The following is a 19325-nucleotide window of genomic DNA, read 5'->3' on the forward strand; positions in this document are numbered from 1 at the left end:
TGTCATTATCTATCATTTTAAATAAATTAATATTATCATCATGAATATGTAATGAAGGATAGTCCAAGGGATGTTTTTTAATCTTTTCTGACCACTGCTACATAGGCAGTCTGGGGTTGTTTTCTTAAACATTCACCAAATTACACTAAACTTCAAGTATATTCTTAGCAGTGGTATTATCCTCAGAAGTGTTTTGCACTATACATAAACCAAAACGTAATTTTCTATCCCTAAACATTTAACTCTAAGTACATGCTAAACACAATGCTAAGTGCTGCAATAACACTTAAAGTTCAAGACACAATTCCTATCTTCACAATCCTTATAATATTTTCAGATAGTTTGAAATAGAGTGAGGTTTTAAATTCTAAAGTTTTTTTTTTTTTTCTGTTTAGTGGTTGTGATTCTATTGCTCAATCCCTAAATGTTGGATTTTTCAAATTAACTATTTACAATGCTAGAAGTTAGAGAATTGCCTTCGTAGCATATGAATTTGTTTAATCAGAAAAACTAAAGGTAAAAGATTATATGAATGGCTGAAGAGCAGGCTCCTCAGGGTGTGTCTGTAACAGAAGCCATCAAAATGAAGCAAGAAAAACACTGATCTCATAACAGAGCCCTTCGCTGCACAGTGCTTGACACCTTTACATTTTAACATTTGAAGTATTTCACTGCATTATTTAACTTCATTAAAATGTTTCTCTGTGAAGATAATAATAAAATTGCTAGACTTAATTTCATCTTTAAAATTTTCTCTACAGCTTCATATTTGTCAGCTTCAGGGACTAAGAAACCATAACTCCTAGATTTTACTATTTGCTTTAATTCAAGCACTGTTTAACCTATATCAGGTATGTTTTATACCTATAGGATTCTGAATTCATGCAAAAATGCTCTCTGAGAGTCTGTTTTGAAGCAGTTGCATTAAGTAAAACATAATACTCATTTATAAATCTTCCTGTGTCTGATTTCCCTTGATACTCCCAAAGACAATGGGAGTATCCTCACTTTGATCTCTCTTGGAATTGGGGGTTGTGTGAATCATCTCATTGACAGGAAAAATGATTGCATGATATTTTATTTACTTGTGTGTGTTTGATTTATTTAATCAATGTGAATTCATCAAGATCACACCTATTTGCTTAGAAAAACAAGACTAACTTGATGGTCAGATTCTCCACTCAGACTCCAGGAAATAAGATATAATAAAATACAAAGTTCCTAATTTCAATGCATTTTCTGAGTAGACCATTTTCACAACAGTACTTTAGGTACATATATGTACATGTGTAGATATTTTTAAGATTTTGTCATGAACTCTATAATTATACACCATTATTTTACTTTGCTTCTCTTTGTTGAAATATTTTATGTGTTTGCTAATTTATTTTCTCTCTCATGAGACAACTGTTTACCATTTTTAATTGGAAAAAATTTAAATTTTCTTTTTCTGCTTATAACAAAGTAATACATTATCATTGTACGAGTGTTATAAACAAGCAAAACAATAAAAAATTAAAAATAATAACATATTGACTGCTGTACATTTTCTTTTTTTCTTTTATTTTTCTGTGCACATGGCTCAGACTGATTTAAAGCTTTGTACGCTACATTTTTTCACCTTAAAGTTTTGTATCCTATATTTTTTCATGTGATGTTATGTACTGAGTCCTTTCTAATGTCTCTAAACATTCTTTGAGAACATGATTCTAGAAACTGCTTAATGTTCACTGTATGCTTTAACACATTCACTAGGTAACTTGCCTTTTGGTCATCTGTGTATTTCCAGGTGTATGAAAAACTCCATGATAAGCATTGCACTTCATGACTCACTATGATATCCTTGGAATTTCCTCCTGAAAGTATAATTTCAGGGACATACGGGTTGCATAATCTAAAGCCTCGTGATGACTCTTCCCTGACAAATTTTCCTTCACAAGGGAAGTACTGATTCACCATGCCAATGGCAATGTAGCAGAATGTCTGATTCACTGTAACCTTTATGATGCTTGTTGATTTAGAAAACTTTTGCCAAGATTATATCTGTCAATTTTTTTTTTTAATGACAAAGGGTTTTGACTGGGACTGCATCAAATCTATAAATACTTCTGAAAAACCTGACATGCTTGCAATTCTGAGATGGGCCATCCAAGAACATAGCATTGTAACTCATTTATTCAAACCTAAACTCTCTCAATGAAGTGTTTTAGTGGTCATCATATTCATACTACTGATTTGCAACCATACTTTTTCAAAAAATGATTATATATTTTATATCTTTTACTTGTTGCTACTATTGAGGATTCAATATTATTCCTAAAATTATTTTCTACTTTGGTATTGGAGTTATGTAGAAGGTTGACCAAAGTTTATACTTTTATCTTAATTTTATTCATATTATATGATCACTTTTAATATCTCTAAATGACTAGGAGTGGGTTATAAAATCATAGCATCTGTAAATATTGACATTTATTATTTTCCTAAGTATTAGACACAAATATTTCCTTGTTTGATGCTTTACTTTTTAGTTACATATTATTTAGTTAAATAAAATTTTAAAGTTATAGCTAAATATTTTCACTTGCAAATGATTTTGTAACTTTTAACCTTCAAAGTCACAAGTATCTTATTTTATGCTAATCTTCCTATATTTGATTTTTATTTTCTGCTTAGCTCTTTAACTGGCGTTCATTTGGATATATATTGTAAACTGTGATTATATGTCTCCTTTTGGCATTATTAATTAAATAAATCCTTCATTAATTGTTACATTTTAAAATTCATTAGATATTATTTTGTATAATTTTTGAGCTTTCCAAGCTTGTTTTTATTTGCTTTATTCTCTATTCATATTTCTGTTTCTTTGTTGTCCTCTTAAATAATGGTTATTTTGTAGCCTAATTTCTTATCTGGTAGGTAAAGAGATAGAGAACTAGGGCATTGCTGAGCTCACTCATGTGCTAGGTTTACTCTGCTAGATTTTTAAAATTCATTATTTCATTTAATGTTAAAAATGATCCTTGGTAGATAAGTATTACCATATCAGTTTTATACATAAGATTTTGAAGTTCAGAGACATTTTGTGAGCAGCTCACCCAAAGTAACATGCTGGTAGATAGCAAATCTAGGAATCAAATCTATATCTACCTGGTACCATAAACTATGAAATTTTTATTATTAATTTATATTCCTATTTTATTTTTGTTTCTTTTTAAGTCTTTAAATAATATTCTAACTTGTTTATGTTTTCAGATGTATTGCTAATTACTTTGTGATTTTAAAAACTCAGAAAACCTTTTTTGAAAACTTGAATTTAATTAAGATGAACACCAGTTTGTATAATTATGGCTTTAGAATACCTGTTATTTATTCAGGTTGCAGTTTAAATTCTTAAAAATCCTTTGGAATTTTATCATGTTTTATAATAAAGATCTAGTTACAACCTTGGGCAAGACAGCTGGTGGCTAATATGTTGTGTTTATTTAGAGGAAAATTTATCATCAATTAATGGCATTGTGACAGAAGAAAACAAAGAAAGCTCTGAAATTATAAACCACCAAACATAAGCCAGAAATGGAGATCTAGTTTTCCTTCCTTAACCCATCACTTCCACACACTCAGGAAGGAAAATATTTGCCTAGAAGAACCAGGTGGTAAAGACCATTAACTCTAATCATTTCATGCTGATAATGGTATATAAGCATATGCAATAATAGTCATATTTTTACAGCAACTAGCCACCGTTTATTCAGGGATTATTAAGTGCCAATCTTCATATGTACATCATTTCCTTTAACTGTCAAAACCCTGTGAGGATTGTAGTATAGTTCTCATTTAAGAAATGAGGAAACAGGCTGGGCACAGTAACTCACGCCTGTAATCCCAGCACTTTGGGAAGCCAAGAAGGGTGGATCACTTGAGGTCAGGAGTTTGAGACCAGCCTGGCCAACATGGTGAAATGCTGTCTCTACTGAAAATACAAAAATTAGCCGGGCGTGGTGGTGTGCACCTGTAATCCAAGCTACTCAGGAAGCTGAGGCAGGAGAATTGCTTGAACCCGGGAGGTGGAGGTTGTAATGAGCTGGGATCACACCATTGCACTGTAGCCTGGGCGACAGACAGAGCAAAACTCCGTTTCAAAACAAAAACAAAAACAGAAACAAAAACAAAAAAAAAGAAGGAAATGAGGAAACAGACATACAGCGCTATGAGTGATGGAGCTGAGATGTGAAGCAGCCTTCCTCTTTAACTGCTGTGTGCTAGTGCCTCTACCAATTAGTAGGCAAAGCCGTAGGCAGAAGGTCTGAGGAGTGTGTCCCTGCTCATTTACGCCCCTTCACTGCTCAGATGAAGGCACTGGTTCAGCCTATCAGTGGCAGAAGTGGTCCTTGGAAGAAGGAGCTCTTGACCTTTGTTGCTCTTTTAGGGTGTGTGTTATTGTGACTAACAGAGTGAAGCCTTTCTAGCAATTTCTCAACACTTTGGCCATCTAGCCAGGAAGCTGGTCCTCTGGTAGCTTCCTGAAGTCGCAGACATCATGGAATCACTTGAGACAAGAACTTAGAACATTGGCAAATTCTGTTTCATGTCTCCTTAACTACAGAGGAACTAGGAGTCACAAGCAAGCCTTCATGTGGCCAGTTATGAATGGAAAAGCCCATCCAACCTACAGCAAGGCCTTGACATTCTAGGCCCAAATAGTTCTGAACTTCAATGAGTAAAATTAAATATGGTTTTCAGGAGAATTTAACCAGTATAGAATCTTAATCCACATAATTCTGGTTCAAATATAGCCCTACCAGATTCCTTGGCCTGTATTATCCAAATCATTCCCTCATATCTATTTTTTGTCTTATTCATAGACACTTGATTTACATAGTTGCCATTTATATGATAGAATTACAATGATGAAATTAATTTAACCTGTGTCAGTAGCCAAGTTGGATCATTTAAACAAAAATCAGCAGTAAGGGCTGAATTATATGACTGACTCTACCTCAAAGCAGTGCATCATTTACTCACATATTAAATGACACAAGCAATCTTCCTGCAAAGACCCTCAGCCTCTCATCTCCCTCCACCCAATGGCTTTGCCATCCCGTGTTAAGACGAATCCTGCTGAATGTGGCCACTCTGGGCTCCTGGCAGCTGTTGCAGCAGCTGCCTCTTCACAGTCAGGTTCATATCACGGTGAACACACAATAATTGTATTTCGGAGTTCGGAGAATCAGCATTCCTGCTGAACTACTACAGACTCCACACATGGAGACACAAGTACCACCTTCACTGCAGCCAGTTTCCTTACAAATACCAGCTGTTGATCACAGGAGTGAACAGATTCACAAAAGTCCACCCCAATACTGGAAACAATAAGAGCAACAGAGCAGAGCCTCTAAAAAAATAATTTTGTAGCATGACACATACAGATATATATCTCATAGTAAATGATAAGAAGAAATTTTTTTTTACCCAGAAAAACTTCAAAAAGCTAATGATTCTTTTAACTTTTGGAACATAGCATGCTTATTTCTGGTTCTACAATCATGCTGGTTCAGTAGGCACTGGGTGGAGTCCTGGAATATGAATTTTTAATAAGGTCCCTGACGAGTCTGGCATAGGTAGGCTGCACAACTCACTTTCAGAAACACAGTTTGGGAGGCTTGATCAGTTCTGGAGTAGTGGCAAAATTATCTAATTATGAAAACATAATTATACAAAAAAAAAAAAAAAAAAAGAACATGAGCCCCATTTGTTCAGGGCACATAGAGGAATTGCAAAAGCAAGTTACGATATTTGTAGCCAAGAAGTTACAATTAGGGTGATCAACTGTCCCGGTTTGCTTAAAACTAAGAGGTTTTCCAGAACGTGTGACTTTCAGCACTAAAGATTCAACAATACAAGGCACAGTGAGGGCTTCAAAGTAAGTATAAACAAATTGCTGAGATCTTGATGAGTAACCAATTCTGACAAAGAGAAAAGGAGAAAGCTTTAATAAAGGAGTTTTCATTTTTGTAGCAACTCAGCAAATAGGGAAAGGAAACAGCATTTGCAAAGCCATAGAGGTAACAAAATATCTGAAAACATTCCTGCAATACCAAATGGAAAGACTGAATGAGATTAGTAACTCAGAAGAAACAAGGCTGGAGTTAGACTACGAAAACTAATGTTGGCACTTTGAAAATAATAATCATTTCATACATGCTCTGTTGTGATATGCCCCTTGTATTAGAGTTAAAACAAGAAATTCTTATTGGAATAGATTGGATTAGATTAGGAAAATGAAAAGAGCCTGTGTTGACAATAAACCAGTATTGGTTAGAACAGAAAAGATGCAGTTTCTCAGGGATGTTTTAGGGAGACAATTACTAGGACAATTCAGTGTGTCAGCTGACAGAAGAGATGAGAACATTTTCAAGGCTTCCTCAAGACCAACGACTGTGATGAATGCTATTAAAACAGTTTGCGATCATAGGAGGAAGAACATTTCTTTTTGGTGAGAAAGCTAAGATAAATTCAGTTTTGAATATTTGAGTTTTAGATGTCTTATCTGAACATCTACTACGAAACAAACCTCACTACAACCTAGTGCCTTAAAGTGACAGGAGATCATCATCTGTCTCTGTTCTGCGTGTTGTCTGTGCTTAGCTGGGCAGTGCTCACTTGGGCTCCCTCATGCTGCAATGAGACAGCCACTGGAGCTGTGACTGGAGGAAGGCTGGAGTGGCTGGATACCCAAGGCTGCTTCCAGGCTCGCACACCAAGGGCCATGGCTGAGCTTCAGTCAGTAAGGTGGCTGCACTGCCTCCACAGTGGCTGGCCTCCAGGAGGGCTCAGCAGGTGCTGCCTGCCCCTGTAAAGGATAGGTTTATAATTGGCACAGCTCACTTCTTCCTACTTTATTGGGCAGAGTGGTCACAGGCCAGCCAATGCTCAGGGGAAGGAAAATAGGCTTCATTGGGTGGGATGGAGACAAGTGTGTAGACATTCTTACTCTGCCACAGTTCTTGCAGGACATATATGTAGATGCTCTGGGGACAAGAGTGAATATGAGTCTGGATCTACAGAAATGAGTCAGAAGTACAAAGGTGAATGGAACAATTTTCTAAGAAAATTTAGCAGTCAAAACCATGGAAGTGGATGAGAAGATCAGGGAGTTGACAATGGGAAAAGAACTATATTTAAGAGAGGAATTTAGTGGGGGAGGCCAATAAAGGAGAGAGGGCAATGCTAGGAGCCAGTAAATAGGGGACCAGCCAGCAAAGAGAAGAGAGGTAAGAGTGTCAGGAAAGAGCGATCAAGGGAGAAAGGTCACCTAGAGACTGGGAAGGATGAGATGTGAGAGGGCAGGGAATTGGAAGCAGGAGACACCAGTGACTTGCATGACAGCATTGGGAGTGCAAGTGACCTGGGCAATTGACCTGGAGGAGCCAGCATGCAGCTCTGCACAGCAGGGGTTGATCCACGGCCAGGTTGGGGAGGAAGAGCAGGAAGCTGCTTCACAGTTCTGTGTGACCTTGGGAAGGTGGGGAGGGGTCAGTAGAAAAAAATGAAGACAGAGAGAAGAAAGGAAGGACTGGTAGAGGTGGTCTGTGGAGGAGATGTTTGACTTCTGGAAGGATTGGAGACACTGGAAGAGACAGGAAGAAACAAGTAGAGAATGGCTTAGTATACTGGGGTATTTGGGGGCACAGTGGAGTGGCATTGAGTCCTGTGTTCTCTGCAAAGAGGGACCTAAACCACCCCATCCTGGTCAAGATCCTGGGACTTCCACAGTCAGTTATGCTTGGTGCCACCCTCCTCTCCGAAAGGTCTTTCTTCACCGTATTTGCTTGTGTGAGCTCTCCCTATCCTCCAAGCCCCTTCATCCAGGTTGCCCTCCCTGACTCCTCCAGCAAGAAGCAAGAATTCACCTTCTCAGAACATCTATAGAACATTTCTTCTGCTTCTAACTTTATGTATTGCTTTCCTGATAACATCATATTTATTGGCATCCTCTCTTGATAAGCTTCTTGCAAATAGAGCCAAAAAAAGTGGGCAGAGGGGAATAGGTTTGATATGATCTAAGCCGGTCATGGTACACAAAACCGGAGAGTGTTCAGAACAATTGAAGACGGCAAACTTTAAAGGGATTGCAACAGCCAAGTTTTGTTTATCTGTTTGCCTAACTGTTTTGCTTCAATATTTTGTTTTAATTGTTGATCACAAAATGGAGGTAGAATTGAAATAATTTTACAAGTAAAGGATTCACAAAGATAAAAAAGAAACGATTTTAAGTGGGAGGGGAAAGTCACATGCTCAAAAACTGTTGGAAAATACCTTAAATGATAGTTAGCTTTATCTTGTGATAGGTAGATGGTCATAGACTATCTTTTCCATCTTCCTCTATTCATGTAAATCTCTGCTCTAGAAAAACTGGTTAAATTAATTGTATGAAAATTTGAAGATTTTATATAAAACTATTTTCAGCTAATACGTTTTCCTTCATAAAACAGAAATTCGACAGAAAAATAGTATCAATTAAGAGGTGAGTGCTTCAGTTTAAATAATTTAGTCAACTAAGTCAAAGATTATGATGAAAATAAAGGGCCAAACAGGCCAGCTTTTTGTGACAGAGGTTGATATGACAGTGTCCCATATACCATAGATGAAGGACGCCTCTTTGCGTCAAACAATAAAAGATAAAAGGCTAGTACAATATAGCTATTGACTTCCAAAAGTAAGATTTTGATTTTTGTGCCTTCACCACATCTTGCCTTTCACAGAATAATGAAATAAAGATGCATGATAAATGGAATGTACAAATATTTTATTTTCTTGCAAACTAAAATACAAACTCCTTGAGGAGAAGAAGTGTGTCTTCCTTGTTTGCGTCCCTATGCTTGGTATGTGAGTTCCTGGGTGGGATGGAAGGTGAATAAATGAATGAATAAATGAAACATGGGTATTGAAATAAGCTTTATTTGAATATAATCTGAAAATTTTAAGGCAAAAATCATAAATCAGGATGTGGGTATTACAGTGAATATAATACATAAATATCCACCCCGATACTGAATTATATATAATAATTGTGCAAGTATAGGAACTTACACATAAGTCAGTGGCTGGACTGCCCCAGCTTCTGAAATAGAAATTAGAAAATGTCGATAGAAGTATATAAAAATATGATCCAGTATTCACTGGTTGGAAATATTGAAATTAAATATTTTGAGGTATTTCAGGTTACTCTTTGATACAAGCAGATACTTTTAGTGAACAGGACTTTTAATGAATATAAACTTCATGAGTCATTTGTTTCTCTCCTTCTATCTTTAACTCTAGAAAAAGCAATTTTGTATCTAACAGCAAGGCTGGCAATGGGATGAAAAAAGAGCAGTAATTTTCATTTGAAAATTGTTAGAAGAGATCTGGAGTTTATCATTTAGCACTAATCACAGCGCTAAGAGATATTAAAATAAAAGAAATAGATATTTTTAGATTGCATTATTAAACCCCAAAAGCTAAGAAAATATTCTAGAAATAGATAAAGCATTTCACTCTACCCCTCTATTCCAAATTCTTCACTTGGAATAGATAAGCTGTTTGATTTTATTCTGCCGAACAGATTGATGACATCTAACTTGGAACAGTCTATGTAGGATAATATTAATAATTTCACTTCCATGACTGGAGTTCTTGCTAATTAGGTTGTAAACTGTCTGCTTAGTCTACTCTGTAATCTTGCCTGTAGTGTCTAACTTCTTTTCTGATAATGTGAAGAAATCTTCCTGAAATAATAGTCACAAAGTTGTAACCATCATTTGGTTACCATTATAATTTAGCATATACCTGTGTGTTTTGTGTGTATGGATACACACACATATGTTCCAGCTATATTAGTTTGTCCTTTAATTTGGGAAACAGAAAAGATGATAAAGAAAAAAAAATTAGACAAATCCACACACACTGGGCTTCAGAGAGGCTAAGCCATCTATTCATCAGACTGACATAAATTGCAATGACCAAGGCATGCCAGGAGAGTTGCTCATCTACATTATAAGGCAGGGCAAACTCAGAGAACCCTAATCCAAGTGCCCTACAAATGTGCAAATCACATCCATTAGGAAGTAAAGCATTAACAGAAAACCTATTTTGGCATACAGTATTTTAAAAACATTTAAAAGCATTGTTCACAAGCAAGGACTTAAAGATACAAACCTATATGTATTTCTACATGTATATATATATTTGATATACATATTAAAGTCTATATTTGATTAGGATGATTTCTGAGATGTGTGTGTGTGTGTGTGTGTGTGTGTGTGCGTATTCAGGATGATATGAGATGAGATCTCAGAAATCATCCTGGTGAAGTAATCAGACTTTTTAATTTAATGGCTGAAGAGATCTTAAATAATATTAGCAATGTAATTTTCCATTACTGATGGTAGCATCAATACTTCTTCAGTGATAAAATATAAAGGGAAAAACCTAAAGAAGGATGAAGTCGGTATGTTTGTGCTCCCTTCATCCCATGTCATGTGTTTGAGGAAATCGTGATGGCCGCGGGGTTGTGCAGGGTTCCGCTCATTCCATGGAGCCTTTATCCCACATCAAGGTTAAAACTTCTATGCATTTCCATTGGCTGAATGATTGCATACATTAATGCCATTCAGAACAGCTTTAACTTGCACAGCTGCCTTCAGAATCCTGTGACTAAGCTTCTAAATTGGCCTGGAAGGCACATTCACAGGAGTTGCCTTATCTCTGCACCACTTACTGTCTTCAATCCCCTCTCTGTCCTTCCATTATCATCATCACACGCAGCTGAGGTTTCTCCTTCAAAATCAAAAGCCCTTGGAGAATAGTCCTGCTTAGAGCTATGGGTCGCTGAAAATGCATGATATGGCATGTCTCTCTCATTTACATTTTGATTAAGTGAAAGCCTCTTAATTTGGGTCATTATCGATACATAAATCTGTAGAGAAAATGAACATGCATTTGTAATGTAACCAACATTACATGATTTATTGTTCTTATAATGTGTAAATACAGAAAGGAAAAAAACCAGAGTCCAGCTCTCAGATGCTCTGGAAATGCAGCACCACTAGGGGACTCACGGGGCGCACCCACATGCTTTGAGCTCTGAGTGAATCGGTGCAGGCTCAGCAGTCACCTCTCATAATCACTTGCACTGAACTAGGTCTCCGATTTTAAAAACCATCATTCACAAATGTGTCTACTCTATACGACTGACCTTTCTGTGGAGGGTTCGTGAGTGGTAAAATAAAAGGCTCGAAATGGGTTTCCATACCTGATTGTGGACTTTGTTTGGGCATTTTGGCTACCGCTTGAGGGCTGGAGGTGGAGTGCGTTCGTTGGTTGGCAGAGCCATGGATGCTGCTGGGGACGGCTGCAGAGGCGTTCTTGCGGGGCTTCATATCCTGCAGCCACATGGGAGAGGCTTCGAAGGCCTGCATTCTGCGGGCATGGCTGTTGGCATTGACTTTCAGATAGGCCTGGGCCTTGTGTTCCTGAAGCTCCCCGTAGTTGGCATCAGTCACCCTGCACTCGTATAAGCCTTCATCCTTTTTCCTCACTTTGGAAATCTGAAGCTTGTGGGAGATATCATTGCCTTGGACTTTCACTGTCTGAAAGATTGCAGGTAAAAAAAAAATAAAGTGCTACATCAAATGATTTTGTTCCCATTTTTTTCCCCTGAGCTTGCTAACATTGGAAAGCTAAAGGGTCTTAATGGGCCCATAGCCATAGTGAAGGAGCTTTTTATTTCCTTAACATCACATCTGAAGGCCTTGGTTATCCTATTCCACCAACCACTGCACTTGCAGACTCAGGGGATAATTAGTTCAATGCAGCCAGTGCCAGATTCTGTCAGCCATATGCCCCCCATTGTCCACAGGCCAGTAGCAGCTCTGTCATTTTTCCATCATGGGATTGGCCTCTGCCTGCTTAACTCAGTTCAATGAAGCACAAACCAATAAGGCCAACTCTCTAGGTGAAACAACCTCTTTCCTTCCCTGTGGGCTATAAACTAACCCCCTCAACTCTGAGACATCACAAAAATATTTTGTTGGTCATGGGTTTGAGTGAGAAAGCACTTGTATCCCCACACTGGGATGACTACTAAAGGTGCTGTTAACGAACTTGAATACTACTATTTTTTCTTCTTAAATTTTATATGCAGTCTTGCCTCTAGTCATGGGGTGGCATGACTTGGGGGTACAGCTTCCTATCACCTGAAGTCTTGTTGCTCAAAGTATGTATCCCATGCCATTATAGGGACTTTATGCTACAGGGACTTGGGATGCCATCGATAAAACATTGGCTTGATTTTCAAAATTGAAATTGGCTTTCTTATTTCTTCTAATAAGTTTTATTCCAGACTAATAGAAAGATCAGATATCTGATAGATATACTAGATATAATATATGATTTTCTATTATATGTCATATATTGTATATATAAGCATCTTTATCAGAACAGTTAGGTTTAATACATAATCACGTGTTCTTCATAACTGAGACAATTATAGGTTTCATAAGACGTTTGGGATTCAAGAATTTGGTTGATTTTGAAAGATACAGAAAAGAAATGAAGGAGGCCGAAAGTTATTTTTTCTGCTAATGGCCACTACACTACACTTTCAAACAGCCATAAATTATTAGAAAAACCTGAGGAGCACTCATCTGTTTTTACATATAGGGGTATATATACAAATAATTTCCAACAATTGAACCCTATGGGTTTAAGTGTATATAAAATTACATATAAATACACTAATACTATAAAAATGGAAATGAATACTTCCACGTTTATTCTGGGTTAAATCTCCTAATAAAGTTTGAAGTAGCTAGAGTATTTATATTATTATCCCATTTTATAGTTGAGTAAACTGAGGCTTGGGGTGTTTGGGTCAGTGATTTTCAACACTGAGTGTACATTAGAATCACCTAGGGTGCTGTTAAAAATACTGTCATGTGGAGTAATACAGAAATATTAAGTCTGCATCTCTAGAGGGTGGAGCTTATATCAGTATTTTATAACAACTCTCCTGGGAATTCAAAGTTAATAACTGTTGGTTGAGAACATATGTTCAAGGTCACACAGTGGGTAAACAGAGAATAAACTACTTTCTGCTTTAGTTTGTGTCTAAAACTCTCTTCCACTCATTAACTTTTATGCACTATTGGCACAGGAAATACCATCAACAGTTGTGTGTGTAATCATGTTTCTCATTGTATGCATCAGAGGTCAGGATGTATGAGACTATTTTTGTTACTGGCCTTTAGATGATAGGGGGACGGGTGAAGGCTGAAGGAAGAATAGGCACCAAGCAATCTATCTAGTTATAGATGTATGTGAAAAATAAAATAATTAAGAAAAAACTAGATTTCACCTATACAGCTTTTCTAATATTGCAGGAAAACAACAGTTTCTGTGATATAAGAATAATTGAAGTATCCTAAAAAGTCAGTAATTTTATGAGTTTTAAATCAGAGTTTATGGTTGATATTTCATCTTTGTCATTTTTTCTTCCATGTTGAGATTACACATTTTGATCACAGAATTAGATTCTATGTACAATATATTTGTACATTTTTAGTTATGATGTAACTCCAATCTTCTACCACTTTATGCTATTGTAAGAGCCTTAAAATATATTTTCTTTTAAAATGTAGGTCATTGGGATTTTAGATTTCTAAAAACATATAATAAGGATATGTTTATGCTTAACAGATTTCCTCCTGTTGTATTACATAACTATTTCGTTTCTATTTATCAAATGAAGCAGTATTATTAATATTAACTGATGCTATGTGGCTTCATTTGAGGTACAGTAAAAAAATGACTTTCATTTTTTAAATTTTACGCACACTTATTAAAAGTAATAAGCAATAGAGTAGAACTGTAAATTTACATTTTCAATAGGTCAAGCTCCTATAATAACGGTTTTACATTTATATTGGCTTTTGGCATTATATTTATATGATTCTGAATAACAGCACTGGAAATACATTCCATGCATTAAAGTGACATTCAAAATTTAGTTGCTTAATTTAATCACAATTTCAGTATCCTGTTGGATGCTTTATATTTTTCTCCCTAAAAATATTTTCCTCTGCTAGTGTTTTACTTTCTACTAAAATATAATTATTTCCATAATTTGAATAGATGTTAGCATTGTATTTACTCTTACTGTTAGGTAAGTTACAAAAAGCAATGAAAGAAAGTGTCACACAACCTCTCTGGATAGCAAACGATTCTCTAGAATGTTTGGATATTTACGTGACTAAAATATGTAATTTTCTGTAGGGACTCTAAACGTGCTTCCATTTGTATGTATCTAGTGAGGCAAGCAAGGGGCACCGGGCTGTCCTGCAGCGCTGGCAAGCCGCCTTCTCGGGGACAGGGAAGGGCTGTGCGTCCCGGGCCTGGGCTCCCGGCCCCCGGCGCGCCCCCTAACTCACGCTAATCTTGGTCCCGTCGCTGTCCGGGTCTCTGTCTGGCAAGAGCTCCACCTGCGGGCAAGGAGCGAACGCTCAGTCCCACGCCAGGCCCGCCCAACCGCCCGCCCCCACGCGAGCACAGCCTTCGCCGCTCCAGGCAGGGCCCTCAGGGTGACCTGGGGACAGGGAGCGACTAGGGGCGTGGCCACCCCCGTCCAGGCCCCGGCCGCACCGCCCCCACGCCGTCCCCGCGCCGTCCCCATGCTGTCCCCTGCGCCCTCCCGGCGCTGTCCCCGGAACCGTCCCGGCGCTGCGCTCGGGAGGCGGGGCCGGGAGCCGCCGGGTCTTTTTCGCGGGTTGACCAGTGCGGACGCTGGCCCGGAGGTGGCACGGGCGCCGGGGGTGGGGCGGCCGGCGTGAGTAAAGGTGAAGTGCCCCGGGACGAATTTCCGCGCCTTTGCCCCGGGGGCCATCCCGCCCGCCGTCCCGCCCCGGGCTCCTGGCCACAGATTCTCTTGCTGGCTAGCAGGGGCTCCGCCTCTCGCTCAACTAGGTCTCCCTTCTCGCCCCGACCCCCTTCCCTTCTCCCCTCCTCCCACTATTTTCCTTTTCCTCTTCTCCTCCTTTCTCCCCCTGCTTTCCCACCTCACCACCCTCTCTCCTGCCTCTTCCCAAGTCACCCTCCGTCCCCTCCATGCTCCCCACTCCCGTAGTCCCTTCTCTCCTGCTTCCTCTCTTCTCTCCTCTTCTTTCCCTTCTCCACTCTCCTCCTTCTCTCTTCTCTCTGCCCCTTCTCTACTCCTTCTCTCTCCCCTTCTCTTCCTCTCTTCCTTTCCATCCCTCTCCCTTCCCTCTCCCTCCTTCTGTCCCTTCCCTCTCCCTCCCTCTTTCCCTTCCCTCTCCCTCCCTCTTTCCCTTTCCTCTCCCTTCCTCTCTCCCTTCCCTCTCCCTCCCTCTCTCCCTTCTGTGCCCTGTCTCCCCCATCTCTTTCCTTCTCCGTCTCTTCCTCTCCCCTTCCACCTCTCATTCTCTCTCCTCTCCCACCCCTTCCCCCTCTTTACCTCTCTCCCTCTCTCTCCCTTCTTTCTCCCTCTACCCCTTTCTTTCTCTTCTTTCTACTTCAATCCTCCCTCCCTTCCTTCCCCCTCCCCTTCTCTCTCTCCCTCTCGCCCCCTGCCTCCTTTTCCCCTACCCTCTCTCCCTCTCTTCTCCTTTCTCTCTCCCTCTCCTCTCTTTTCCTTCCCTCTCTCCCTTTTTCCCCTTCCGGTTTTCTCTTTCCCTTCCCTCTCTCCCTTTTCCCCTTCCCTCTCTCTTTCCCCGTCAATCTCTCTTCTCATCTCCCCTTCCCTGTTTCCCACCCCTTCCCCTCCCCCCTTTCTTTCTCCCTCTCCCCCTCTCCTTCTCCCCTCCCCACTCCAATTCTCCCTTCCCTCCTTCCCCTTTCCCTTCTCTTTCTCCCTCTCCTCACTCCCTCTCTCCCTCTTCCCCTTCCCTCTCTCCTCTTCCACCTTCTTTCTCCCTCCCTTCTCTTTCCCTTCCCTCTCTCCCCCTTTTCCCCCTCCCTCTCTCCGTCTCTTTCTCCTTCTCTGTGCCTCTCCCGGTCTCCCCCTTTCTTCTCTCCCTCTCTCCCTCCTCCATTTTCCCCTTTCCTTCTGTCTCCCTCTCTTTCCCACACCCCACGTATCTGTTAGAGGTGGAGGTGAGAGGAGCTGGCCGCTCTGGTTCTCTGGTTGTTCAGCCCGGGGACTGGGGTCCCAGGTGGTGCCTGGTGCCCAGAGAAGGGAGAGGGGGTGGGGTGGGGGGTGGAGGCCGCCCACCGCTTCCCCTCCCCCTCCTTCCGTCCTGGAAAGGGGCTTGCAGATGTCCCGGGAAGTGGCAGCGCGGCAGGGGCAAGGCGGGCATCTTCCTAAGAACCAGAACTTATAGGAGGAGGCGCTTCCCAGTTTAACAGGAAGAAAATGGGCAGCAGGACTTCCTTCTGGGTTTTAACTTCGCGTCCCCAGGACAAATTCCCTCTCCCTCCCTGGAAGCCCTGGGGGGTCACTCGCTTCTACAGAACCGGGCGGTTCCCCAGGGGTGCCCAGGCAGCACCTCGGCCCTCAGTCCCGGGCCGGACACCCTGAGGACCGGGCAAGCGAAGGGGAGACGCGGGGTCGGCGGGCTCCGCTACCTGCGCGCCGGCCCCCTCGGCCCCGGGCTCCATTTCCTCCGGGCCCCGCAGGAACCACCACTGGATCTCCAGATATACCGAGGCGGAGCCGCTCTGGAAGGCGCAGGACATCTCCACATTCTGCCCCTCGGTCGCCGTCACGTTCCGCGGAAACTCGGTAAATTTTGCTGCAAAACAGAAAGGCATCCTTTTGGAATATCCACACCCCTCTTGCCAGAGTCTCTTTCCTTGAGAGCTCGCTGCATTTTTCCTGGACTTAAATAACAACAAAACCCCTCTCCTACATCCCCGGCTTCGTCTGGTTCCCCCAGCCCCCTTCCTTTGCCTCTTTCCTGTCTAACTTTTGGTATCATACCTAAATCACTATGTTGTTGATCAAATCCAGATAATGGAAAGGTTAACAAGCTTGCCAATAACTCTGTTAGCCAAGATGCCCGCAGGTAGATCCAAATACCTTTTGTCAGATTGCAGTATTCCGCAAAATTTACTGAGAGAGTTAGTGAGATACAATTTAGACAATCTGTCAAGTTGATATATGAGGAGAGTCTCTTGCCTCTAAGTTTCTAAACAATCTACCACTAACTGGATGTTTCATGTAACAGAGTAGATCATGATTATCTGTCAAAATGCACATTCCTGATACAGCAAAACAGTTATTAGCAACACCAGTGAAACACGCCTGCAGTAGTGAAACAAGTTGCACACTTTATAAACTGTGTATGTTTCCTTCTCTCCAAATTAACCTTTATTTGTTCCCATCAAGTCACTGTATTTCAAACTGCCATACATCCTAAGATGTAATGATCACACATCTAGATTGAGTTCAGATTAAATATTATTTAGAAGTCACTATGGAGATGTTTCTCAGTCTTTTCATTACCAGCCTTGACACTGCTAGTTTGCATGATTCATGAAACCATGGTGAAACTCACAAAAATATGTTTCCTTCCTCCTAAAGGCATTTCTTGAACATACAATGCTCTTATCTTGTTACCAACATGGTTGTTTTTATCTTATCTAAGGGGTACTTTGCAAAGAGCTGATGGTTCCCTAAAAGTAGTCTTGGAAAGATTTGTATGGCCAATGGAAATGCACAACCACAATGCACACTTACGGAGAGGAGGGCTGTGAGGACTGCAGAAATGATTTAGGGTGGATGCACTCCTCCCCCCCCTCACCTCACCCCCGTTTTAAAGAGAGACATGGTCTCTTTTTAACATTTTATGAAATCCCAAAAATAATCTCTAGTGATATGAAACTGTATTTATACCTAAAACAGGGAAGCTATTAAGGAGACATTCTGATCGGAAAAGGACTTTTCTATTCTAGCTGGCAGAAGGAGTATGGCATTTCTGCTTGCAGAAGTGATGCAGTCTTTTGGCAGCAGAGATGTGATCTGTTCATGGTGCTGAAACGACCATTGCAGCCTACGAAGTCCTGAACAATCGGGTTCAGCAGGCTGCTGCTGCTTGTCATGCAAGTTGTGGCTTTTTATGGGTCCTCAGAGGAGTCTGTCCTTTGATAAACACACATACAAAAGGAGTCACACGGACCTAGAAAAGGGAAACTCTAAGCTCAGTTTGACTACCCAAGGAAGAGGGACTGGTAATGGAGAGTCCCCATATCCAGCCCTGTGTTTGTTTGTGATGATTATGTATGCATGAGTGGCTACCCTGTGCATGCACACAGATAGAAAGCGCACACACACACACGCACACACACACACACACCACATCGACCCTGTGTTTGTGCTCACCGAGGAGCCCACCTCATTGTCAGGCACCAGCTAGATTTTCTCTCCAGCCTAGCTTGTCTACAGTTTAATAAACTTTAAAGAAAATCGTCAAACAGAACACTATTTATACAGCCTAAGCCCACTGTTACTTGCTAGGAAGCTTATTCTATCTGCCTGTCCATTCTTTTTGAGTGTAAGAAACACACACACACACGCGAGCAAATGTATATTTGCCATTGAGCACAGACTTACCTTGAGAAGAAAGCCCTTGTTGTACATATAAAACGGAAAAGAAAACAAATCCAACATACGCCAAAAAGATCCCCATCATTCCAAAAAGGGAGGGGGGGTCACATCAGTGTAGCCAACAGCCGAAAAGCCCTGAAAGAAAGGCGTGCGAGTGGATGGCAGGCTCTGTCTCAGAGCCCTGGGCGCGACACTGCAAACATCCTGCTGCTTGCTCGGCGAGGGCTGGCTGTGGGGAGAAGGGACTGCGATTCTGGAAGGTTAGAACCAGCTGGCTGGGATTCAGCGAGGCTTCCAGCGGAGCCCAGGCTGGAATCGCTGCGAAGTGTCTCGGCTGCCTGGCTGCCTGCTTCCAGCTACCTGGCAGCTCGTCCAACGTCAGCCCGCCGCTCCGGCTTGCGTGATCACTGCCCTCCCTAAACACGGAGCCGGCTCGGGAAGTGGGGAGTGGGCAAGTGGGGCGGGCTGAGGACTTCGCTGGGCTCGCGGCGCCGCAACTTTTCCCTCTAATGGCTGCGATGATGCCTTTAACTCTGTGCGCGCTGGACAGCGCCCCGCCCGGGAGCTCGCGCCGGGCGGCCGCGGAGGGCTCAGGGCACCGCGGCGCCGCCGGGGTCTCCCTTCTGGAGAGCAGGGACGTCGGTTTTTTTCCACTTTGGTTCTCTCCCCCATCGGGTGTCTTTCTGGCTCGGCGGATCAGATCGCTCGGTGCCGAGGAGCACAA

At 41.2% G+C, this 19325-nt stretch overlaps 1 protein-coding gene across 5 annotated transcripts in view; it reads right to left on the bottom strand.

Moving 5' to 3' along the window:
* VSTM2A (V-set and transmembrane domain containing 2A) overlaps window positions 1–19010 on the bottom strand; it is a 31594-nt gene extending 12584 nt beyond the window's left edge. For 4 of the 5 annotated variants that reach the window (XM_015447402.4, XM_005549566.5, XM_045389156.3 and 1 more), the window contains exons 1-4: window positions 18608–19010; window positions 16621–16787; window positions 14472–14522; window positions 11297–11633 (exon numbers count right to left, since the gene is read on the bottom strand). In XM_015447402.4, the coding sequence (XP_015302888.2) occupies window positions 11297–11633; window positions 14472–14522; window positions 16621–16787; window positions 18608–18686 (634 nt within the window). In that variant the 5' untranslated portion in view covers window positions 18687–19010. Of the gene's footprint in view, window positions 1–10555; window positions 11634–14471; window positions 14523–16620; window positions 16788–18607 lie in introns of those variants that run through there. The other variant, XM_005549565.5, reaches the window with a different exon arrangement.
* Between the last annotated feature and the right edge of the window lie 315 nt (window positions 19011–19325).

Source organism: Macaca fascicularis, chromosome 3 (assembly GCF_037993035.2).
Source record: "Macaca fascicularis isolate 582-1 chromosome 3, T2T-MFA8v1.1".
Taxonomy (NCBI): domain Eukaryota; kingdom Metazoa; phylum Chordata; class Mammalia; order Primates; family Cercopithecidae; genus Macaca; species Macaca fascicularis.